This window comes from Malus sylvestris, chromosome 13 (assembly GCF_916048215.2).
Source record: "Malus sylvestris chromosome 13, drMalSylv7.2, whole genome shotgun sequence".
In the NCBI taxonomy this organism is placed as follows: domain Eukaryota; kingdom Viridiplantae; phylum Streptophyta; class Magnoliopsida; order Rosales; family Rosaceae; genus Malus; species Malus sylvestris.
Window position 1 is genome coordinate 9,997,981 of NC_062272.1, and position 23,586 is coordinate 10,021,566.

The 23,586-nt window shown below is 36.1% G+C and overlaps 5 protein-coding genes across 11 annotated transcripts; 3 read left to right on the forward strand and 2 right to left on the reverse strand.

Moving 5' to 3' along the window:
* Window positions 1-990: 990 nt before the first annotated feature.
* LOC126596390 (1,4-dihydroxy-2-naphthoyl-CoA thioesterase 1-like) lies at window positions 991-2,494 on the forward strand. The gene is made up of 3 exons (XM_050262960.1): window positions 991-1,277; window positions 1,410-1,601; window positions 1,887-2,494. Exons 1-3 carry the CDS (start codon window positions 1,116-1,118, stop codon window positions 2,037-2,039), a joined length of 507 nt encoding a protein of 168 aa, XP_050118917.1. The 5' UTR covers window positions 991-1,115; the 3' UTR covers window positions 2,040-2,494.
* Window positions 1,194-16,604, reverse strand: LOC126596388 (uncharacterized). Of its 5 annotated transcripts, none has more exons than XR_007613955.1 (5): window positions 15,945-16,595; window positions 15,819-15,869; window positions 15,572-15,705; window positions 13,968-14,213; window positions 1,194-1,382 (listed from the first exon to the last, which is right to left on the reverse strand). XR_007613955.1 is itself a non-coding variant. In XM_050262957.1 (4 exons), the coding sequence occupies exons 1-4, from the start codon at window positions 16,356-16,358 to the stop codon at window positions 14,207-14,209; spliced, it is 606 nt and encodes a 201-aa protein (XP_050118914.1). In that variant the 5' UTR covers window positions 16,359-16,595; the 3' UTR covers window positions 13,589-14,206. The 5 variants fall into 5 exon arrangements, 3 of the variants coding, with proteins under 3 accessions (XP_050118914.1, XP_050118913.1, XP_050118912.1); XR_007613954.1 differs by lacking the exon at window positions 1,194-1,382 and adding an exon at window positions 13,589-13,905 and having other exon boundaries at window positions 13,973-14,213; XM_050262957.1 differs by lacking the exon at window positions 1,194-1,382 and having other exon boundaries at window positions 13,589-14,213.
* Window positions 13,689-14,701, forward strand: LOC126596389 (1,4-dihydroxy-2-naphthoyl-CoA thioesterase 1-like). The gene is made up of 3 exons (XM_050262959.1): window positions 13,689-13,865; window positions 13,995-14,186; window positions 14,464-14,701. The coding sequence occupies exons 1-3, from the start codon at window positions 13,689-13,691 to the stop codon at window positions 14,614-14,616; spliced, it is 522 nt and encodes a 173-aa protein (XP_050118916.1). The 3' UTR covers window positions 14,617-14,701.
* A 1,841-nt stretch (window positions 16,605-18,445) lies between the features above and the next one.
* Window positions 18,446-19,835, forward strand: LOC126596391 (guanosine deaminase-like). Of its 2 annotated transcripts, none has more exons than XM_050262962.1 (4): window positions 18,446-18,518; window positions 18,809-18,999; window positions 19,167-19,271; window positions 19,360-19,835. In XM_050262962.1, exons 1-4 carry the CDS (start codon window positions 18,503-18,505, stop codon window positions 19,501-19,503), a joined length of 456 nt encoding a protein of 151 aa, XP_050118919.1. In that variant the 5' UTR covers window positions 18,446-18,502; the 3' UTR covers window positions 19,504-19,835. The 2 variants fall into 2 exon arrangements, with proteins under 2 accessions (XP_050118919.1, XP_050118918.1); XM_050262961.1 differs by lacking the exon at window positions 18,446-18,518 and adding an exon at window positions 18,578-18,668.
* On the reverse strand, window positions 19,718-23,529 carry LOC126596386 (aspartic proteinase-like). 2 transcript variants are annotated; one of them, XM_050262953.1, is made up of 14 exons: window positions 23,363-23,529; window positions 22,438-22,784; window positions 22,291-22,351; window positions 22,118-22,212; window positions 21,900-22,012; window positions 21,583-21,751; window positions 21,449-21,488; window positions 21,266-21,330; window positions 21,010-21,123; window positions 20,840-20,904; window positions 20,595-20,751; window positions 20,356-20,475; window positions 20,183-20,271; window positions 19,718-20,018 (listed from the first exon to the last, which is right to left on the reverse strand). In XM_050262953.1, the coding sequence occupies exons 2-14, from the start codon at window positions 22,762-22,764 to the stop codon at window positions 19,934-19,936; spliced, it is 1,500 nt and encodes a 499-aa protein (XP_050118910.1). In that variant the 5' UTR covers window positions 22,765-22,784; window positions 23,363-23,529; the 3' UTR covers window positions 19,718-19,933. The 2 variants fall into 2 exon arrangements, with proteins under 2 accessions (XP_050118910.1, XP_050118911.1); XM_050262954.1 differs by lacking the exon at window positions 23,363-23,529 and adding an exon at window positions 23,086-23,221.
* Window positions 23,530-23,586: the final 57 nt, after the last annotated feature.

A 23,586-nucleotide genomic window follows, 5' to 3' on the forward strand; every position in this document is an offset into this window, starting at 1 on the left:
CGCCTACCTATCCCACCCTCACCATTGGGACGTGTGAATGGACCAAACTACCCTTCCTTCCTCCTTCCCTGGGGCACCAACCAAGGACTAGAAAATGATAAATATAGTACTAACATTTGTCTATACATTTTGTGTGTATGAATATATTGTTTTAGAAAATAAGAAGGAGAGAGGGAGTGAGAGAGAGAACAAGGGGAGTGGGAAGTTTTTTTTTTTTAATTAATTAAATAATTTTTTTATAAATATTTGAGGTATTTTAACATCACCTGTAGGTGAGTTTTCAATAAAATAAAATAAATTTTGGACCTTTAAAATTACATTATTGCCCATCATTTTTTTTATGTGATAGAAGACTAATTTGTCTTTTCACTCTCTTTTGGTTGACAAAGAAGATATTATTAATTAGTAGATAAGAGATATATGGGTTAAGATTTGGGATTAGCATCAGAACAATCAATTATATTCATTCATATCATATCGTATAGTAGAAATTTTTTTAATTTTTTTATTTAAAAGTAAATATAAAAAATACCTAATAAAAACTGACCGTACGATGTACGATGAATATACACGATAGATTGATAATATAGATCCCCACAAAGAGAGTCTAGAGAGGATCCTCATCCTAAGACTGTCTATCTTTTATATTATATCTACAAAAAAAATCACTTAAATATGAAACAATGTGACTATTAGATTAAATTTTATGTTTCTTTATAGAAACATATTCGTTAATTTTCTTCACTACAAACAAATATCAACGGTTTTGGATTTGACTAATTTTTTGCAAAAATAATCTATAAATGATCTACTAAAATATAAGCTATCTAAATCGTTAAAATAAATTATGAAGTGGAACTTACAAAATATCAAAATATGTATCAAAAGTTAAAATAAATTACAAAATAAAACTTACAAAATATCAAAATACGTGTCAAAAGGGTGTGTTCCTGAATCCTGATATGATATTTTGCCGTCCAGATGTATCCAACAATTTAAGACGATAGAAAAGTCTTACCATCCATTCAATAATCGAAGGGGAAGTTTGAATTGCTTTGGTTTCATCGTCCAATAATAATATACAGACCAATCTCAGATTCATATTTGGTAGAGATATGGCTTCTCAGTCCCAATCTCAGCCATCAGCGCCGTCGCCATTGCCGCCCTCGAAGACGTCGGTTCTGGATGCTCCACTAGGGGAACTCGGGTTCGAGTTTGAAGAGATAACCCCCAAAAAGGTCTCTGGTCGCCTCCATGTCACCGAAAAGTGTGTCCAGGTCAGCATCATCATCTTCCCTCTCTTCATATCATGAATCTTTTCCAGCTCAAATTTCTGAAAGATGTTAATTGCAGAAGCAAAGCAAAACATATATGACTAACTACTTACCATTCTTTGCTGATGAGACCAGCCATTCAAGGTGCTACATGGGGGGATATCAGCACTCATCTCTGAGGCCCTGGCTAGCATGGGAGCTCACATGGCCTCTGGTTTCCAAAGGGTGGCCGGGATTCACCTCAGCATCAGCCATTTGAAGCCCGCCCAGCTCGGCGACAATATCTTTGCTGAAGCCTCGCCGGCCTACGTCGGCAGAACCATTCAGGTAATCCTCTCAAGTCTTCATCATCAACTATATCATTTCCAATTAAAACACAACGTTATCTGCATAGGCTCAATGTATAAATTCTCCACTCTTATTTCCAGCATTCTATTTCCAGATTACTTCCTACTGAAATAGAATTATACTAAAGAAATGTGAATGCCATTACCCAATTATCCACATTGGTTTTTCATCTTTCATCAGTTTATCATTTCCTTTTCTGTAACGAATATTGATCAACGGATTACATCATTCAAGGATTGTTTTCGGGTTTGGCTTTTTGGGCAGGTTTGGGAGGTGAGACTATGGAAGATTGATCCTTCAAATTCAGACATCAAATCCATCGTATCATCATCAAGAGTTACTCTTTTAAGCAACATGCCTGTGCCAGAGCACGCGAAAGACGCTGGTGAAACACTCAGGAAGTATGCCAAATTATAAACTTTGTTGTATCCTATTCATGTTCAACTCTTCTTGTTATTGAACCAACAGAGAAATCAAAGACGTTTTGATTTAGCAGTATAATTCAAACAACTATGTCACACTCTAGACGAGATTGTCAGAGTAAAACCTAGCTTTGGCATCGACATAGTACAAGGAATGAGACACATTGTGCTGATGAAAGCATTGGCCTTGCGGTCAATGCCAGGCTCGGCCGTCCAGCCTCCTCTGTCCTCATCACCGGGCCATATTCTCCGTCCAACATAAACACTGCCATCATCGGAGTAATATGTATCGTCTCTACTGCCAGCAGGCCTTGAATATGTTGCAGAAACCGAAGAGTGAAGATTGCTTTCCCATCTTCTACTTGGTTTTTTCTCTCTTGTTTTCTTAACAAGCAAGATTTTGTATATGTTGTTGCAATGGTATGAAAATATCAATGGCTTTTCTTCCAACTCTCTCTTCTTTTTGCCCTCCAAAAAGATGCCTCTGACTGTTTTTAAAATAATGCCTACAGAAAACTAAGACATGTTTGATAGTCTACTTGAATCCAACTTTTTAAACTCAAAAACAATTTTCAAGTTTTAGGCCTTAAAAACTTATTTGGTAGAACTATTTTCAAAAATTGAACTCACAACTAACTCAAAAAATTAGTCTATGTTGTAGGTATAATTTACTGAACAATTATGGAAGTCATAGAAAGAAAAAGGTGCGGCAATAGAGAAGAAGAAGAGAGAGATATGTAATTGTGGGTGTCTGTTATTCCACCTCATTGTGCCTTTATTTATAATAGTAGGAAATGTTAATTCCTTACCCTTTAGGATTACAACATTTAATAGGTAATCTACTCCTAATAGGAATATAAGATATATTCCCACATCTACTAGGATTTGCACAATCACATAGTGTGTAAATACTCAAGTAAATGGCGCATCAGGTCTTCAATGATGAAGCAAGTACAGTTGATGAAGTGAATCCTACGAACCGAATGATTTGTCGTGCTCCAGGCCAAGACAGATTGATTGGTTATCCGCCGGTGTAACGGACCGTCCAACAGGGGCGGCACACCCTTCAGGGATTTTGACTCGACGTCTATTAAGTACGTCTATCATTGTAGACATGTTTGCAGCTGATATATAATCTCGTCACTTCAGATAGATCAAAGGAATGCGTCCGGAGCAACATTCTGAAAACTAGAATTCATCGCACTTACTTATCGCACTTGTGCGGCATGGGGATCGAGATGAGACATAGTGGGCAACGTCTACGCAAATTGGCGTCGTTCTCCAAGAACGTTGACGTTCTTATCTCCCCTTAACGGTAGGAAGACTGTCTCATTAAAGTGGCAACTCGTAAATGAGCGGTAAAGAGATTGCGTGCAAGGGCTCAAAGAGAGTTAGTGTGAAGGAGAATCATGATCGACAAAAGATACATATCCTTCTTTGAGGACCCATGGTGGTATGTTATGGCGGCGCAACTTGGCACATGGAATGCGCACCCAAATGCGTAAATACGAAAATCGTCATATTCGTACCCAGTAACCAACGGTAACGTCATATAGGTTTGGTGGCAATGGGCCTCAATGCGGACCAACATAGTTGCGTAGAAGATTGCATAGCCCTAGGCAAAAACCAAAAAACTTGGTATGTTTACCAAAATTTGGGCGATCATTTAAATTGCATTTTATGATCGGTAGGTGAGGCTATTTGGGGTGAACATGGGAATTTGATGTTCAATTATAAACCCAAAATACATGCAATACTTTATGGAAAACCGTCAATGTAAACTCTCAATCATTATCCAGTCTCCTGGACTTTAAGGGATAAGTAAGGTTCATCAGCCAGAAGGTTTAGCAGCAATGTGTGTGGACAAACATGTGATCAGTTTGTCAATTCATCAATCAAAACCATAAGTATTTATATGGTCCGCATTTTGGTTGGATTAGTACACATATATTCTCTTGAATCAACTGTAAAAAAAAGGGTGATTTCGTATCTTTGCGAGGGATGATATAGAAAATCGATTTCCCTAATGAGCAGGCTTGGCAAAGTGTGCTTGTAGGCACAAGATCCTTACTTCGGGTAAGGAGATGCGTCGTAGCATCATTGTTCGACCTAAGTGTCCCAAATGGTCGTGTCAAAATAAGTAAACTGCTCAATCACCCAACTCTAGGCTGGCCACATGTGGTGTGTTCCTAGTTGGGAGACAACCCATTGGCCCCAAATCAAAGCTTCAGGCTCATTTTTGGAGGTGGTGCAAAGATATTTCACTCTATGTCCTTCAATGGTTTCATTTATGATCATTGTCATCTCAAATATCCTTAAAAACTCAACGTTAGGGAGAATTTAAGGTCCCTTAAATGGTGATTCAGTACCATTCATACAATAAGGAGCGTGTCAATACTCTTAATCAGGTTGGATATACCTGAAGTCGTTGTTAGAGATGTGATTTAGGTGTAAAGTTAGTGTGCGTTGTATGTATTCATCCAAACAACTAACTTTCCCACATTCATACCTAATCACGTGTTTAATTGAATCAGTCACATGTATTAAGAAACATGATTCAATTAACTCATATTCGAGGACAATATCAATAAGATTATCTATAAGTAAAACATATACCAAACTTGAATCCAAGAACATGGAAAAATGTTCACAAAGTAAAGGTTTACTAAGGGGATTCGACCAACAAGGCCATCCATGTCAAAATTCTGCTCTTCCAACAGTGTTTGGTGGAGAAAAATTAGTTTCACGTATTGACTACTAGAATGGTACTCCTTAACAACATTGGTAGGGGCACGAACAGGTGCATAACCAATGGTCTATTTCATCGAGATTGAAATAGATTCTGCAGGGTTAAGGTTCAGGAATATTTTCCCTTATTCTTGAAATTTTAGGTCTTAGGTACCAATGATCATGCTTCGGGCATGATGCCACACCTAGGCAGGCCATGATTCTACCATATGTTGTAAAAACAAACTCGAAATTGGATTGTGAGAGAATATGTCATTCAGTGTATCCCTGCCAAAGCAGTGCATCACCATTTGGCAGGCTTTGACCGAACTGGGTTGAGCTATTCGGTAGACTCCAGCTGAAATGGGTATATACATTTCTTTCACATTTGTGGTAGTAATCAGATCTGAGAATTTGGTAAACTTCCGCTTTCTACATTACTGCTTCAGGGGCTAGTTAGAAACAAGGAAGGACGAGAAAAGTATTCTCTAGTCAATATTCGACAAGATTTATAAATTTCAGAATTGAACTCATTCATGGACGTAATCATGATGTGCTTCAGGCAATCTCTTTCATGATTAGACAGTCCGTATGAGCGAGCCAAAGAGCCATGGAATTCTCGATCGAGAGGTATTTCTATTTGTAATGCTTTGAGTATAAGTCTTCGAATGAAGATCATGGCGGAGGCTTATTCAGCTATTCCATGCCATTATTGGCTTCAATGGTTTCTCAGCTTCTTGATAGTGAAGTGGAGATTCACGTCTTATACCCTACATAAAGTGGTTTCTCTTATAAACGTCCAAATCAGGAAAATCGAACTTGTGATGGTTCAACAATCCACTGAATTGGAGGGAACAAGATTATGATTGTTGCTATGGGAATGAATCATCCATAAGCATCAAAATTAGAACATTTGAGTTTTAAGATATGGTTTTCATGAAAAACGTCGAGTTTTCATAGGTGTATTTTTTAAGAAAACTTCGGGTTTCAAAGGCACTAAATTTGAAACTACAGGTTCAATTTAGTTTATGAACGTTTAGTTCATAAAAGAGAGGTTCCTGCAAGAACACAAAATGCAATATACAACTAAGTGTAGTGGATTTGAGTTGCTTCATGAACTCAAGTGTGAGTGCTTCGGGACTAAGAAATTATATCAACGGTTCAAAGTATAAAAATAAATTATTGAATCGTTAATGTCCAAAAGTGATCTTCAGGTCAATAATTTTAGATTCATTATCAAATTAATGGATTGCATGTCACTTTTAATTAATTCAATAAATCGGGCCATACAGGGTCGATTGTAGAAGCATAATAATATTAAAATAATATCATTGGATCAAAAGTATATCCCCAAAATAATTTAGGCTAGGTGCCGTAGGTAAGGGGCACAAGTTGGGTGCCTTAAGTAGAAAAGGCAGGGTCCAAAAAGGGCCTCGGGAGTGATTGCAGGTTAACCCCAACCACAACTGGGTTTTAGTTTGGATTGCAGGGATGGCACGAGAGCAAGCCCAAAAGCTTACAGGTTACGAGGGACACCCCAGCCGTATTGGGCTGGCGTCATGCATGGCAGGCAGTGGGTCGTGACACATGGCCCAACAAGTTAGGCTTGTTAGTAGTGGACCAAAGACCAGGGCTGCTGCACAAGCCCAGCAACCATAAGGGTTGTGGCAAGCAGGTCAGGGAAGGAAAACCCAGCCAACTGGGTTGGTTAGATGGCTGCGGGCCAAGGTTAGCGTGCATGGGCTCGGGGCTTCAGGCCATGCCGAGGTGAAATCCAGGTCGTGGCCTGGTTGCTGTGTCCATAGTGATTGTGCGGTGGGTGTGCCGCACCATACCCAATTCGTTTTTTTTTTTAATCCCTTAGGGTTTAGGAAACCCTAAATATGCTTCTAATTTATTTGATATAATTTGACTCACAAATTCCACATAACAGTTTAATTGTGCGATGCATGAAACAAATATATGAACATATACAATATATATATATATATATATATATATATATATATCGGAAAGAAAATATAAACATAGGATGTTCATGCATCATGAGGAATGTTTTCATGCTTCAAGGTCGTTTCAAATATCTTACTTTATTTTAAGTGTACCTAATTTGCAAAAAACAATAAAAGCCTTTGAATTTGTAGAAGATCTTTCTCGGAAAGCATGAATTGCATCTCCAATGCGTTGTATTACGTTCAACACAGAAAAATTAAATTGAATCAATAGCAAGTAGATCAATTCAAAATAATAAATTAATCATAAAAAGAATGATTAAAACGTATTACTCCCCAGATTAAAGATCAAACTCTCTTTGGCGCAGCTTCAAGAGCGTGTTGATAACGTGTTGTAGGTATAATTTACTGACCAATTATGGAGGTCATAGAGATAGAGAAATGTGCGGCAATAGAGAAGAAGAAGAGAGAGATGTGTAATTGTGGGTGTCTGTTATTTCACCCCATTGTTCATTTATTTATAGTAGTAGGAAATGTTAATTTCTTACCCTTTAGGATTACAACATTTAATAGGTAATCTACTCCTAATAGGAATATAAGATACATTCATATATCTACTAGGATTTACACAATCACATTCCTAATCTAATAGGGTTACAACAGTCTATTCTCTAAAAACATAAAAAAAAATGAATTTTTAGAGTTTTTAAACTTAAACTCACTCATTTCTTTTCTTTCTCTCCTCCCCTCTCACTCCAAAACTCTCTTTCTCTTTTCTTCTTTCTCTCTCCTTTTTTTTTTTTACCGTTTTCGTATCTTCTCCAATCCGCTCTCTTCATTATCTTGGTTATTTCTCTCACTCATCTTCCTCACTATTTAGTTTGATCCTCTCTCTTCTTTCTCTTTCCTTCAATTATCTCTTACTTTATTTCCTCCTCTCTCCCCTGTCTCCCTCTCCTCCTCTTTTTAGATCTCTTTGTTTTGTTTAAGTCATAAGATTTAAAAAATTTAAATCACAAACCAATCAAATTTTTGAGTCTTAAAGAAAATTATTTTCAAAAATGTTCTTAAGATATGTTTTGAGAAATTATAAAAAATTTTAAATAGGATACATGTTCGTTTTAGAGGGTACTTCTCTCAATTTATTGGATCTCTTGGAAAGCAAACCCATGGAATTTAAAGCCAATGAAGTGCTTTTATGAAGTGAAAAAAATAAAATCAGAAGAACATGCAATAGATGATAGACCCAAGAAACCAAAACAATGTTTGATCTTATCTTGTTTTATCTTAAACGTTCTCTTATATGGAGCGTATTTCCTTTTTTAAAGAACAGACCGTCGATATGGTATTGGTAAAGCGTCAATAACATGTAAATAATTAACGTACATGTTACTAATACATTATCGACGATAACATTTACAAAAACTAACATCCTGTACAAAGAACTTATAGCACCATAGATGTACATTTTGCTCCCGAGTCAAACATAAATTAAAACTGAGAGCCAAGACCAGTTTTTTCACAAAAATATGTTGAACTTTGCTGAGACTTTAGGATTATCGAGCTCAAAGGTTGAAAATGACTGCAGCTTGCAGTTAATCAAATTGCTTAAAGAGCATAATTGGTTGCCATTAAATATTTGGTAGCTAGATAAAGTTCCACCAAATACTTTGTACCTAGATAAGAAATCCCTAGACGAATGAGTTTAGGAAGATGAGATCATAGATGGAAGCAAAAGTTCAAAAACAGCTTTTGAATGTGCAGTGCTTTTCTCTTTAATTAACTTTTTCTTGGTTGACTTTTGGGATAAGCATTGGTTGTCAAGGGTTTAGGAAAGCCCCCACAAACCCGTTAACAGCTACAAGCAGTGCATTCAAGCTGTCCATAGCTTTGAAGGATCTCAAAGAAGTCCTGCACTGGAGCCAGAGTTTGGTATGCACATCTTCTTTTTTCAGGCTTTTCTATTCAAAATTTAGGGCACAAGATCTCTTCCTGTTGCCTTTGGTTTGCTTCATTAGTCACTAATTCAGTATTATATGCTTTTCTTGTTGTATTCACATCTGGGATGTTTATGCCTTAAACTTTATGCCCCCTTGTGTATATGATATATAATTAGAAACAAGGGGATGATATACTTAGTACGATCATATCGCAAACTTGGCCATGTGGCAGAATGACAATCACTACATATATATATAAGGAAAAATTAGTATCCGGTCCCTAATTCTTACTGTTCATTGACTAAGACCTTATTAGTTCTCAAATTTTGATTCAAGTCCCTAGCATTAATGTGATAATAAATTTACATGTTTATTATATAATTTTTTAATATAAAAATTAGTAATTAATTTAGGGTTTAATACTCACACCTCTATTAAACTTCTAATTAATTTTCAATTCAAACATTTCCAAAATAATAAAAAATTAAATTAAATTAAGTTTGTACCTATTAGTTTTTTTTTATATATATAAAAAGATTCTCAATTTTTTAATCTTAAATGTACCCATTCATATAATTTTTTAATTTTTTTAATCTTAAATGTACCCATTCTCAAATATATCAATTTGTTATATGTAAAATGTACCCTTTTTTAATATAAAATCCTTTCAAATTTTTTAATCCATGTTTAAACTTATATGAGTACATTCTTTTTCGTTGATTTGAGAATGTATCCATGTTTTGGTACAATAACTTTTTTTGTTAATGTACCCATACATATATGTACACACACACAATATAATAGAGAGTATAATTTATATTTTATTATTTTTAATCTCATAAATTATGGGTTTTATTTAAAATCTCATTAATATAAACAATTACAAATTTCAATTTTTAATTTTTAATTTAAAGAATATAGTAACTTACATTATTACATTAATGTCAGGGACCTCAATAAAAAACTAAAAACTAACAAGGTTTCAATCAAATAATATTGATAGCTAGAGACCGCATCCTAAGTGTCCCTATATATAATCTAAAAGACATTCCTCTACACAACTACAACTAAATAAAATGCACACGACTGATCAAAACCTTATTCAACAACTGTTGTCCTTGAAATTTTAAACTCAAGATCTTTCTAACAAAATGAAAACTAGACACCACAACTCTAATTAACCAAAGTGAAATTTTAGTATTCGTATTTGTGAGATTTTTTTTAATTTTATGCCTCGTGATGATCAATTAGGCAACGTGCCTTTTAACAAAGACATAGCTTTAGTTCCTGATATTCACATTTGAATTTTAGATAAATTATCTGCTATCCTATGTACTATCTTATGATATTTAATAAAGCATCTTATTCAATAATAAAAAAATAGTAATTTTCTTTTTGAATATAAATTGTTGAGAATAAACGATTAGATTTATGTAGTGCTAGTAAGAAACATAAACATTTACTATGACGCGTGTCAACTTCTTGTAGCACATGAAGCAAAGATTTTTAAGTAACTTCAACTTGGACTATGGCCGAGTTACTCAAATGATAAATGGCCCACGATTTTAATGGATTTGAACTTTAATGGTTAATATTTATGAATTTTAACGAAAAACTCACGGTACTGTTTATTTTAATGAAAAATCATATTTTTACGTTAAAAAGTTAATCATGGTACTATTCATTGTACCTTTTATTTTGTCCTTATCGTTAAAACTCAAAGTTTTTAAACCTTTTTCATTAGTTTCTTTAAATATTTCTCATGGTATTATTGGACTATTGCAAACTTTAATTGGACTCTTGCATACAAATATATCGGGTTCGACTCTCGGCAGCGAAAAAAACTTTTTTCATTTTATGCTTATATTTTCCATTATTTCCTTGTATAATTTCTCACTTCAACCAAAGAATCAACATCCCTTATAGCAAAATGTAATTAGATTCTTGCAAATTAAAATATTGGGAAACGACGAGAAAACTTTTCGTTTTATAACTCTTTATTTTCCCCCAATTCTACTTCGGTAGAAAATAGTGATCGTCTTTCTCATGTTTTTTTTTTTTGGGTAATAAACGGGGTGAAAGTGAAACACCCTGAAACTAGCTTAAAGAGATATTATTACATAAAAGGTGAGTCATAAGGCCCCCATCATATCAACAGTCTTAAAACCATTCGCAATTATGTTTTTCTCCCTATACACATGAATCAATTCACAATCCCCAATACCTCTTTTAAATTGTCTGCACTTATTAATGATACTGCCAAGAGTGTGACTAACAAGATATCTAAAAAATCAAGATAACAGAAAAACAAGAGAATGAATAACAAGAAATTCGTGTTATGACTACAAAGAATGAGCATGAAGGTATCTGTATTATTTTCATTATTGACATATTTAACATTTACTAACATACAAAGAATGAAAAATAAACCAATCTCACGTCGGAATTTGGTATATGTCATAACCAATTCTAATAAAATAAATAAATAAACATACTAAGTAAACGTGCCCGTGGGAATAAGACGTATAAATTAATATTATAGAGTAAAAAGCATTAGTCGGTCAAGAAAAAAAAAAAAGTGGGAAACATTTAAAGAGGCTCCTTCACGACACTGAATGGGACTGGATTTGAATTAGTTTTCCAACGTTTGGTCCGGCGTTGGACCTGGCTGCGTATGTTTGTCAAATATTTTGTGTTGCAAATTTGAATTAATTTTTAACTTAAAAAAATAAAATAAAAACACATTGACTAATGATATGTTTGTATGTTGATATATACAAAAAAAAAAAAAATGTTATGTTGTGATCGGGGTGTGACCAAAATTATGCGGATCAAGATGCAGTCAAAATTGTTTCCTAAAGATAATGGTATAGGCAAACATTATATTAGTAATATTTATGTAACTAGGTCACCTATAACGACTATGCTTAAAGAATCAAACTATAAGAAGAAAAAAAATCGATTGACTGAGGTTACATGTAAAGTATAGTAATAATCAACTTGATTACGTTTAAAGTCTGATAATAAAGTGTTTTAAACATGAATTGAGTTGCGAGGAGTTTATACATGCAATTCAACCTTAAAATTAAATAATAATATAATTACTTTATTTTGTACAAAAGTCAAAAGATACAAACTATTAATATGATAAAACTTATAAAAAATATGACAAAAAAAAACAGATAAAACTTATATAATAATGTTGAGATGTGACTTCAGTACTATGTGCTACAGTTTTTTAGGTGTTAAATTTTTTTTTTAATTTTTTGTAAAATTTTTAGAGACAGGATGGCTCGAGATTGGTTTTTCGTCAACAATCACGTGCAAGACACCAATCCTTACCTGAAAAAGAAAGAACCGTTGCACCAAGAAACTCTCCACCCGTCCCACTTCTACTACTTTTTATTATTAATATAAATAAAATAAAATAAAACAAGCACGGGACTAGACCATTATCTGTTGAAAACAATTAATGAAAGCTATATGTTTTGGTTCATGAATTATTCAGCTTCGGTCACCTAAAATTGTTTTTCGACAATTCTATTGCTCATAGTACTTTAGTCTTGATCTAATAGCCTTAAGATTTTAGGACCAACATCCACCTCCTCATGACATAGTACATCGACAGTATTGGACTTCATCTCATTCAGATGATTCTCTCTGATCAATGTCAGCTGGTGTTGCAAGAAAGCGGTAGATCATGCACCTTGTTAAATTTAAACTTTACGACTATTAAGTCTTTCATATTCAATTTCAAACCATTCACTTTTTATAGCACTTAATGTTATGTACACTTAATGAAAATTGTTAATAATAATAAAAAATAAAAAAACACACACACACACACATTTAAGTATTTAAGCAACTCGTCACTTAGCACTATAGTTTCTTATGTTCGATTCTCGTCAAAATCAAATTCGAACCACATTATTATGATTGACTAATTATGAGACTTAAGTCATTCTTCCACTACTTTAATATAAATAATTATCATTTATTCTGAAACAGAAAAATAGTATTTAAGCAACGTGCGAATTAATCTATTGGAGAAAATAAAAATAAAAAATATTCTGGCATTACCGGGGAACTTTGATGGCGGGAGAAAAAGAGCAAAGGTGGCGGAGGAAATGCGGAGCCAAAATTGACAGGTGACGAAGACCAGGCACCTAGTCCTAATCAACTTCTCCTTCTCCTCTTGCGTCACATGCATCACCGATGCCCCGCCTACCTATCCCCATCCTCACGAATGGGATGTGTGAATGGACCAAACTACCCTTCCTTCCTCCTTCCCTGGGGATCTTGGCAGCCAGTGGACCCTCCAGAAATTAACAAACGATAGGTTACCACCGAAAGAGAGGATTCTCGTCGGATTTTCTTTGTGAGAATTTTAGGGATTCTTTAATCACATTCGTTTATAGTGCATCGTGTGGTCAGTTTTCGTAAAGTACTATTTGTATTCAATTTTAAATAAAATAATTTACAATAATTTCTGACCGCACGATATAATGATGAATTGATATGATTTAAGGATTCTCGGAATCCTCACAAAGAGGATCCAGATCCTCACTTGTCACCACCAACCAAGGCCCAGAAAATGTCAAATCGATCATAGTACATATGGGTAGGCCTGGGCACGCTTCTGTACGGTTCAGTATGGATTAGGATTTGAACGTACACGCGTTTGTCTATCTTTTTCATCTTACATCAAAAAGATTATATTTATCAAAAATCACCTAAATTCAAAACAATGTGACCGTTGGATTGAGTTATATGTTTATTGATCTACTAAAATATAGACAGTTTGGATTGTTGTTACAAAGTGGACCCTACGTAATAGTGTGTGTTCTGGATCCTAATATGATATTTTTGACCTCCAGATGTATACAATAATTCAACACAGTGGAAAAGTCTTACCATCCACTAAATAATCGAAGGGCAATTTGGATTGCTATGGTTTCATCGTCTAAAAACAATACACAAACCAAATCCAGTATATATATATGTCAGTTAAATATATTCGCAGTCATGTTTGCTACAGATATGGCTTCTCAGTCCCAATCTCAGCCATCAGCGCCGTCGTTATTGCCGCCATCGACGACGTCGACTCTGGATGCTCCACTAGGTGCGCTCGGGTTCGAGCTTGAAGAGATAACCCTCAACAAGGTCTCTGGTCGCCTCCATGTCACCGAAAACTGCGTCCAGGTCATCATCTTCTTTCTCTTTTCATATCATGAATCTTTTCCTGCTCAAATTTCTGAAAGATGTTAATTACAGAAGCAAAACAAAACATATATGACTAACTACTTTACCATTCTTTCCTGCTGAGACCAGCCATTCAAGGTGCTACATGGAGGGATATCAGCGCTCATCTCTGAGGCCCTGGCTAGCATGGGAGCGCGCCTGGCCTCTGGTTTCCAAAGGGTGGCCGGGATTCACCTCAGCATCAGCCATTTGAAGCCCGCCCAGCTCGACGACCATATCTTTGCTGAAGCCTGCCCGGTCAATGTCGGTAGGACCATTCAGGTAATCCTCTCAAGTCTTCATCAGCAACTATCATTTCCAATTAAAACACAACAGTTATATCATTATCAATTCTCCATCTCATTCTTCCCAACAATCTATTTCCAGATAACTTCCTACTGAAAGAGATTTATACTAAAGAAATGTGAATGCCAATACCCAATTATCCACATTGGTTTTTCATCTTTCATCAGTTTATCATTTCCTTTTCTGTCACGAATATTGATCAACGGATTACATCATTCAAGGATTGTTTTCGGTTTTGGTTATTTTTGGGCAGGTTTGGGATGTGAAACTATGGAAGATTGATCCTTCGAACTCAGACATCAAATCCATCGTATCATCATCAAGAGTTACTCTTTTAAGCAACATGCCTGTGCCGGAGCACGCAAAAGGCGCTGGTGAAACGCTCAAGAAGTATGCCAAATTATAAACTTTGTAAAGCCCCCCCCCCCCCTATTCATGTTCAACTCTGCTTGTTATTGAACCAACAGAGAAATCAAAGACGTTTTGATTTAGCATTATAATTCAAACAACTATATCAAACTCTAGATGAGATTGTCAAAGTAAAGCCTAGCTTTGGCATCTACAAAGTACAAGGAATGAGACACATTGTACTGATGATCGCAACCCAAATTAGGTAGGCCGATCACACAAACTACAAAGCCACGTAGTTTCAGTCTCCTAATATGAAGCAAGGAACGAGTTAGACTAAAGAATCCGTTCGATAACCATTTTGGTTGTCATATTTATATTTCATTTTTTGTGCTAGAAGGGAAAGTAGGTGTGGAGAAGGATGAAGAGAGGTGGTGGGAGAGAGGAGGAGGAAATGGAGGAAACTATATGAAAACAAAAACTTGAAAGCGAAAACAACTTAAAATTGTTTTCAAATTTTGGGTTTTAATTTTCATATTGTGTGTCATTCTTCCATACACGCTCATTTCTCATTACTTCTACCATTTTTCCTTTATCCTTCTTCATTCCTCTTCTCCCTTGTACTTTTCCTCCATCAATGGCACAAAAGACGAAGGCTAAAAGCTAAAAACGCAATGGTTATCGAAATGGGCCCAAAGTTTGTAGCTTTTTAATAAATCATACAACTTAACATTGTTCCTATAAACAAAGTTGAAAATTTGATTAAATCTGCAAATACTCGATTCAAGAGTATACATCCATACACACACCAAGTTGAGATTAAATGGGAAAATCTACAAGACTACATGTACATAATTTGATTCAACAACAAATTGTGAATTCTTGTCAAACCGAGTTGCGGAAATCTGTTCCCTTGAAAACCCCAAAAATTCAAAATAGTATGAGCAAAAGCATGTGTTTTTTATTTGATAAGCAATGTAAGAGAATTGGGGAAGGAAGAAAATGCAAATTACCTGAGAGCGGCAAGCTGCTTGGCCAAGTTGTTGATCTCAACGCCGGAGAGTTTGAGAGAAGAAAGCATTCCGGGCACCTCCCGGGACACCACATTGGATAGTTTGTCCACTGAAGCTGCCAATCTTCTCATAGCCTGAAATCCCAATAAGCTTCATTCGCTCACAAATTGATAAAATGATTCCATTGCTCAAAATTCAAAGCACAAAAAAAATGCAGGGGATGTGAGTGAGCGAGTGAGTGGCTTACGTTTATTGATAGAATGTAAAGTACAGCGAAGGAGAAAACCGCCGCAGAATCCTGCAGGTCAGAGCGCCATTAACTCAATAAGCAGCAATTACTGGTTAAGTGGTAAAATGGGCGAATGGGTTTTACCGTGGAGAGGACGAAGAGGAGAGAGAGAAGGCCCAACTCGGCGGTGGATCGAATTCGCTGAGCTTGACGGTTTGTGCGGACGGAGTAATAGCAGAGGAGGAGGAAGAAGAAGATAGCAGCGGTTGCGTTTGGGACTTGGGAGGATGGAGTCCTTGAATTGAAAGTGGGTTTTGGGAGTATCGGCAGTTGCTGCGTCGATGCAGATGGAATATTGGGATTCTGGGAAACTAGAGAGGCGGTTGTGCGGCTGCCGCCGTGAGGAGAGCTCCATGGCTTCACCGTCAAGACCACTGGAAGGGGCTGGACCCACATCTCTCGACCGTGGAACTCTGCCTGCTGTCGTCCAAAACAAAAATTGGAACGACGTCGTGCTTCTTTAATCTGTTTGTTCCAAGTCCCATCTCCAAACGGCATGCCGTTGTGCTTACCTTTTTATGTGACAAAAAAAATATTCCAAACTTTTATTTTTGCCTTTATTTTTTGGTATGTCTTATAAAACTCGAATTTAATCTTACTTTTATCCTTCAAACAAATACATATCACCTTGCCAATAGCTCTTTTCTCTTTTGAAAAATACTTGCTTTTCAGCTCAGATTGGCTATCAATCCTTTTGGTATTGATTCTATAATCAATTCTCTTCTCTCTTTTTTTTAATAAAAATACTTTGAATACGTGCAATTACTTTTTATTTGGTATTTTATTTTTCCAAATTCATCTATATTTGTGTCAATATCTATATAGTTTCTTTCTAAACCCAACTCAAACTTTAAGTGTGAAACATCTTTATTATTCTATTGCATAATTATCATCAATATTTCTCCTACGTTCTAGTTCGGCAAAAACCCAAAGACACTCTTATAAAGAAAAACAAGCTCTTTATGTGACAAAATAAAGGTGTAAGTGAATAATACAAGAGTGACTTTTGAAGGTAAAAATGTCCTTACCATTAAAAATGAACAATACCAGGAATGTTTCGTTAAGATTTCCAAAAAAATATTCCAAACTTTTACTTTTACCTTTTTTTTGGGTATGCCTTATGAAACTCGAATTTAATCTTACTTTTCTCCTTCAAACAAATACATATCACTTTGCCAATAGCTCTTTTCTCTTTTGAAAAATACTTACTTTTCAGCTCAGATTGGCTATCAATTCTCTTGGTATTGATTCTATGATCAATTATCATTTCTTTCTTTTTTTTGAACAAAAATACTCTGCGACCTAATAAGTTTTGAATACGTGCAATTACTTTTTATTTGATATTTCTATTTTCCAAATTCATCTATATTTGTGTCAATAGCTATACAGTCTCTTTCTACATCAAATTTAAACTTCAAGTGTGAAATGTCTTTATTATCCTATTGCATAATTATCATCAAATACAAGATGAAATTAACAATAAAAGTAGGATTTGTCATTAAATTCATACGCAATAATCAAGGCCTAACCATCACGTAATTTTTCTCCTACGTTCTAGTTTGGCAAAAACCTGAAGACACTTTCATAAAGAAAAACAAGCCCTTTTTGACATATGAATGGTGATTTTGAAGTTTTGGATCCTTCAACTAAGGTATAAATCGATTTATGCAATTTTTTTTTTCAATTATTTTATGAACCCAAAGCAAAAATCCAGCTGATGTCTAAGAAGCTCGCTTGCACTTACTTCAGTCAATGTCCCATTGTTGAGTGTAAAAAACTTTTACTTTAGGAATTTGGTTTCTTTTTCAATTTGTGGTAAGTTGTTATTAAAATAGTGATCAACAATACAATTTTTATATTTATGTTCACACTTCTTTCTCTTACACAAAAAACGACAATAATCAGTACAAATGAGGAGGCTCACCAAATGGAGTTGCTCTCAACTAGCTTTTTTTTTCTCTTCCTTTGAACTGCTTATAGGTGCAAATATTGCACACACCAGTGAGTCTGCTAAAGAAGCCAAAATAAATGCAAGAAGGTAGTTTAGAGGGGACGGCTTGTTTGACATGGTCACGCAAAGCAATTTGGGATTTATAGAGAGCAAGGCTATAGAGGTTGATGAAGACTCCATGAAAAGCAACCGTTGGAAGAAGAGAACATCAGAGGAGACAATGCTTTGATTTTGGTTTTTCATTTTTTCAAATGCGTGTAAGGATGAATTTACATATTGAGTTGGGGCTTTGAGACTCAAACCCTAAACTCTAAACCGTTTTGGGTTTAAAGAGATATTGATGGTTTAATTAAAAACAATATGGTGTAAAGAGTAAGTTTGGTATAGAGAGAAGTTATATGAGTTATATAGCTTATATGTGTGCTTTTTCCTCTACTGATTTATGATCTGATTAGCGTGGAAACATATGAAGATGGAAGAAGAATCATATCAAGGTGGTAGAAGAATAACAACTCACATTTGGCATCTATTATCTTTCGGTCCAGTCACATACTGTTCTTTAATTCTGTTCAAATTATCAAAATTTGTGCTGCATATACATACACACACACACACACACATATATATATATATATTGAACCGATGCTTCATCATATACCTCCATCAACGTCGAAATCGACCTAACTTTGCAATGGAGGGAGCCAACGGTAAGTGTGTTAGAACCTCTCACTTCAACTTAGCACAATGTATTTCCACTAACAAACGCAACAGCTTAACCCAAAATGTTACTGGCATCAAGATGATGCCACCGGCCTTGCCCGAACGGCCGCCATCTTCTTTCTTTCATGCACTTATTGGTATTGACTGATTAGTCTCTCTTTCTTGAAACTTACGTGTTTTCTTGGTGACGAAGAAAACCCCGCGACCTAGTAAACTCTGGATGCTTGTGATCACTTTGTATCTCTAACTTTTATGCTTTCATGGGTTTCTCATACAGATGTGCAGGATAGAGATTACAAGTTTTTAAGAAAGGCGGTTGAGGAAGTATATGAAGGTGTTGAATGTGGAGATGGAGGCCCTTTTGGTGCTGTTGTTGTACAAAATGATCAAGTTGTTGTGAGCTGTCACAACATGGTCTTGAAGAACACAGATCCGACTGCGCATGCTGAGGTCACAGCAATAAGAGAGGTTAGACTGACGAAGGAACTTAGATGCAACCGGGAGGCCAAGGTGGCGGTATCCTAAAGCTTGGAATACCATCACCCTAACGTCCCTGTTGCAAGGAAGTTTCTCTCGAAGTTTAGACCTATCTCATATGAATTCTTCTCTTTTCATATTATTTTTTGCTTTGCAAGGCATGTAAGAAGCTGAAGCAGACTGAGCTTTCAGACTGCGAAATGTATGCATCTTGCGAGCCTTGCCCCATGTGCTTTGGTGCCATCCATCTCTCAAGGATCAAGGTTGAACTGGCTCAAAAATCTTCCCATGTTTCTTCCTTAATTTCTGGTTTAATCTATAACACGTAGTTTGTACACTAATCTCTAACAGAGGCTGGTCTATGGAGCCAAGGCAGAAGCAGCCATTGCTGTCGGTTTTGGTGATTTTAGTGCCGATGCATCGAGAGGTACCGGCTTCTACCAAAAGGCACAACTGGATATCAAAAGAGCAGATTGTTGCAGAACAGGTCTTTGAGGAAACAAAGGCAAAGTTCCAAATGGCTTGTACTCCATCAAGCTTGACATGTCGAATAAATTAATACAACGGTAGTAGCCGTGCTTATTCGATCCTCTATAGCGAAATGTGAAGCATTTTGATCGTTATGTTAAGCTCTAATAGTAATGCCGAATCCAGTCAAGCAAATACTTCTAGCCTTAGATGGCAGCACATAATTTACAGCAGAATCAAATATTTGGCAATTTTTGCATCTTATTGCAATTCATACCAAGCAAACAGCCCGCGTTTTATCTATATAAGTTATAAGAGGCCCTAATGCATCGCATTGGATACTTCAATACATAACCCAATGGGACATTTACTGATCCATAATATCTTATTTTCTACGATAATCGTTTAGTATTAGCATAAATCTTTTACGTACAAAGTGGGAAATCAAGTCTATGCACTACGTAGCTTTTGCGAATCCTACCCTGAGATTACCGAAGTCAAACACCGTGTGGTATGCTCCCAAGAACAGAGCTCCAAGAACCCTGCAGAATGTAGTAACGTCGTTACATTCTTGTACAAAACTTAAAATCAATAAACGGACATGTCATGTCTCATGGATAATCAGGGGCGTAGTCTCTCCCCTCCGAGTTTTAGCATAATCACAGAAATTCGTTAAGTTGAACATAGAGGGTTCATAGTGGCTTACCATAGAGGACCTTGTGGAGGAGGCACATCCAAAGCAGTAAATCCACTAAGGCAGACAGTGGAGCATTTTTCTTCAACTTTAAGTATGTACTGAACATGAAGTCCGAACGGTGTAAAAAAATTTCAAGGAAAAAATCTTCAGGAATGAAGTGAGACTTGAAGCATTAAGTATACCTGTTCTGGAGAGAGGGCGAAGGATTTGTTTCCAATTGTAAATGAAATGTCTGGCATGAACGCAATGTTATCACAGTTGACAAACGACTTTTTTACCGGATTTGGAAGCTTCTCGCACAACTTTATAATTCACAAAACATTTGCAACGAAAGAAAAGAATTAAAAAAACTCCTAGAAATCGGTCGATAATCTATATGCATATTATCAGTCATGCAGCCTCAGACTTGAAGAACAATTACCTCATTCACATAGCTAAATATTTTTTCCTTTGCTATTTGTTTTTTAAGCTGTAGTTGAACCCAGTAGACTACCATTTCACACAAGGTACATAAAGGAGTTTCATCGACTGATGACTCCCTCCCGGTTTTGCTCTCAATCACTGACTCAATGTTATTGCTGCAGAAGTAAAGTTTTTCCTCATGTTATGGTTATTTTGATGAAGTTGTAAAAACTGATAACAATTGTAAGAAAAAGAAGTCTCAACTTTATATTCCGAGAACCGTCGTATAAACATAGACCCATGTCCACACACACTATATCAGGCCGTACCTGCAGACAATGTGGGGTAAATTATAAATTAATGCAGTAATCCATTTCTTGAGAGGAATTTCAAATGAAGTTTTGAGGAGGTGAAATGGAAAAGAAAACACAAACCCCAGATACTAAATATTCCCATATCAAATTTCCATAAGTGGAAATGACATTTTTACATTCCAAGCTCGCAAGCCCGTCTGCTCCAATGGCATGGTTGATCTGAGCCACAATAGTCTGAAAAGGAAGAGCTAATCAATGATGGAATACAGGTTGTTACTGCAGAACGAAAGCACAACAACAACAACAAAGCCTTTTCCCACAAAAGCACAAAAGAAGGTAAATTAATTTGAGTAAAGTATTAGGCACGAGTTGATACAGTTGGACCAGCGAGGAAGGATGTCCCTGAGTCTATAATGGCACCACAACCGCCCTTGCACAGTCCTGACAATTTCAAATCTTGATGTTATGCCATGAATTCCTAGACTTGCCGAGCAATTTTAATCTTTGAAGATGGAATAAAGATAGTTAAAACAACATAGGAGTGGAAATGTGGTAAAACCTGTAGAATTGTCTGCAACGATAACATCTCCAACCTCAATCTATAGAGATCAATGAAACCGAATCAAATGTCATTTCTTTAGGCAAGAAGAACATATTAGAGAGGAACACCAACTTTTTATCACTACAATAAACCTGCCAGTAACCCTTTTGTGAAATTGGGACATAGGTGTGATCACCAATAAAGTGCCTCCAATCAAATCCACCAAAGACGATCTCACCTCCCAACTTCGATGTTGGATCATGATTTAGCCAAATGGAGAAAATTTCCTGGCTCATATGACCTTGTTGCACCATGTTAAACCTGTACCCGGATAACTAATGCAAGCTTTTAACCATAAAAAATCTTCTTATTTCTAAAAGCATCAAATTCCAACAAGAAGAGAAATACCGCTAAACTAAAAGCTAGTTAATGATACATCAGTGTTAAACAGTTTATGCCAGAACCATACCACACTGGTGTGGCTTCACCAACAGAGATATCCTGAAATCCAAGTCCAAGGACTCCATCAAACTTCGCCGTTAAGAATGTTAGGAATCCTTCCCTTGTAATCTCAACAAATTCCTATAGGATGGGAGCAGATATAGCAATAGCATCAACAACTTGGAAAAGGAACACATTTAAACAAAAACTTCAGATAAACCAAAATGGAAAAAGAGAGCAACCCACTTGATCTTTGATGATAACATTCCCAATTTTCGAATTATCTCTGCTGAAGTAGCCGGAAATCGAACCAGACCCATAAGGAATTTTGCAGGGTATTCCTAAATAACAACACACGCATCGATTTTCAGTTTAATTCTATCAAGAATTGATCAAACGTAAGGGTTAAGAAAATTTACCAATTTTGGAGTAAGTGCTTGAAAGGCTTGCCCTGTATTTAGAATGAAAATAGCAAGAAATCTGCAGATATCCATTACTTTACAAACTGCTCAAAGACTCCAGGAACAACAAAACACTTGAAAAAATTCACTGCAAATTACACTTACAGAAAATATGCATCTTGAAGATGGGACCCACAGATTGGAGCTGCCAGTGTCAAAGACAACACCCAAGTACTGTGGTGGGGTGCCAATAGCAATCTCTCCATAAAACTGGGTGTCCAGATAATTTTTCAGATACACAATGTTGGATTTAAGATCATTGGGTTGAAGAGCTTGTGACCTGGTGAGTCTTGCATCATTTAATCTGGTGAGGTCCAAAGGCTGCTTCTTTAGACCAATTCTCAGTAGCCCATCACTGGATTTTGTAGCACTAGACAAAGAGGCTGACCAAACCCACAGGCAAATTGCAACCAGAAGTACCTTCAACCCCATTTTCCAGAGAGCTTCTCCGGCTGCCATGGAATAATAGTAAAATACAATCTTAGCAGACTGAATTTCACAGCCGTACAGTTGGACCCCAACCTCATAACTATTCATCCATTCAATTTCATTAACGTGTATACGACAAATTTTCACTACCAAACTTCAAAACCTTCTCGTTTTCTTTTGATTCGAGTCTAAACTAGAGAAAAAGATTCGAACTTGAGTGCACAAAATATACAACACTACCCTAATCAACCTAGTTATGCCACCTTGATATACAACTTTAAAAACTTCATATAAAATCATCATATTGCAAAGATTTGAACTTGCCTAAGAAGTTTTCTGGTATGAAAGGAAATTTTCAATTAAGCCTGGTGACTAAATCATAGAAGAGTGGAATATTCCATGATTAAGCTCATCTTCTTACTGAATCCCGTTTATATTCAGAGTCCGACAACATAAAATATGCCCGACAAGATAAGGTTATCCCATATGTTCAATTCACATGGTAACAAGTACGAAGATGTAGAATATTAAGTTAGTAATGATAATTTAATGATGAGAGGTAATGGGAATTTAGAAACTTGATAGTGTTCATGCTTCATACCTGGAAGCAGTTTCAGGTGGGAAGGAGTGGCATGGCTTTACGTGGAGAATTGTGAGAGTGGCACCAGTTGCCGTTTTTATGCCTTTTTTCGTCCACAATTTATAGAGAGAGAGAGATGGAGAGTTTGGGAAACCGCAAGGCAGTTTCCAGATCCGTAGGGGTTGGAATTGACCAAAGAATATAGGGAGAGTGACACATATCTTGCTTGCAGAGATTGCTCAGCT

Coding starts and splice junctions, on each gene's coding strand:
- LOC126596389 (XM_050262959.1), top strand. CDS start 13,689: ATGTTTGCTACAGATATGGCTTCTCAGTCCCAATCTCAGCCATCAGCG. Junction 13,866..13,994: donor TCACCGAAAACTGCGTCCAG/GTCATCATCTTC, acceptor TGCTGAGACCAG/CCATTCAAGGTGCTACATGG. Junction 14,187..14,463: donor ATGTCGGTAGGACCATTCAG/GTAATCCTCTCA, acceptor ATTTTTGGGCAG/GTTTGGGATGTGAAACTATG.
- LOC126596390 (XM_050262960.1), top strand. CDS start 1,116: ATGGCTTCTCAGTCCCAATCTCAGCCATCAGCGCCGTCGCCATTGCCG. Junction 1,278..1,409: donor TCACCGAAAAGTGTGTCCAG/GTCAGCATCATC, acceptor TGATGAGACCAG/CCATTCAAGGTGCTACATGG. Junction 1,602..1,886: donor ACGTCGGCAGAACCATTCAG/GTAATCCTCTCA, acceptor CTTTTTGGGCAG/GTTTGGGAGGTGAGACTATG.
- LOC126596388 (XM_050262955.1), bottom strand. CDS start 16,358: ATGCCGTTTGGAGATGGGACTTGGAACAAACAGATTAAAGAAGCACGA. Junction 15,870..15,944: donor TCCTCTTCGTCCTCTCCACG/GTAAAACCCATT, acceptor TCTGACCTGCAG/GATTCTGCGGCGGTTTTCTC. Junction 15,471..15,571: donor AAGCAGCTTGCCGCTCTCAG/GTAATTTGCATT, acceptor GGGGTTTTCAAG/GGAACAGATTTCCGCAACTC.
- LOC126596391 (XM_050262961.1), top strand. CDS start 18,611: ATGATGCCACCGGCCTTGCCCGAACGGCCGCCATCTTCTTTCTTTCAT. Junction 18,669..18,808: donor TTTCTTTCATGCACTTATTG/GTATTGACTGAT, acceptor TTTCTCATACAG/ATGTGCAGGATAGAGATTAC. Junction 19,272..19,359: donor TCCATCTCTCAAGGATCAAG/GTTGAACTGGCT, acceptor AATCTCTAACAG/AGGCTGGTCTATGGAGCCAA.
- LOC126596386 (XM_050262953.1), bottom strand. CDS start 22,764: ATGGGGTTGAAGGTACTTCTGGTTGCAATTTGCCTGTGGGTTTGGTCA. Junction 21,489..21,582: donor CACAAAAGGGTTACTGGCAG/GTTTATTGTAGT, acceptor TGATCTCTATAG/ATTGAGGTTGGAGATGTTAT. Junction 21,331..21,448: donor CGTTGCAGACAATTCTACAG/GTTTTACCACAT, acceptor TGAAATTGTCAG/GACTGTGCAAGGGCGGTTGT.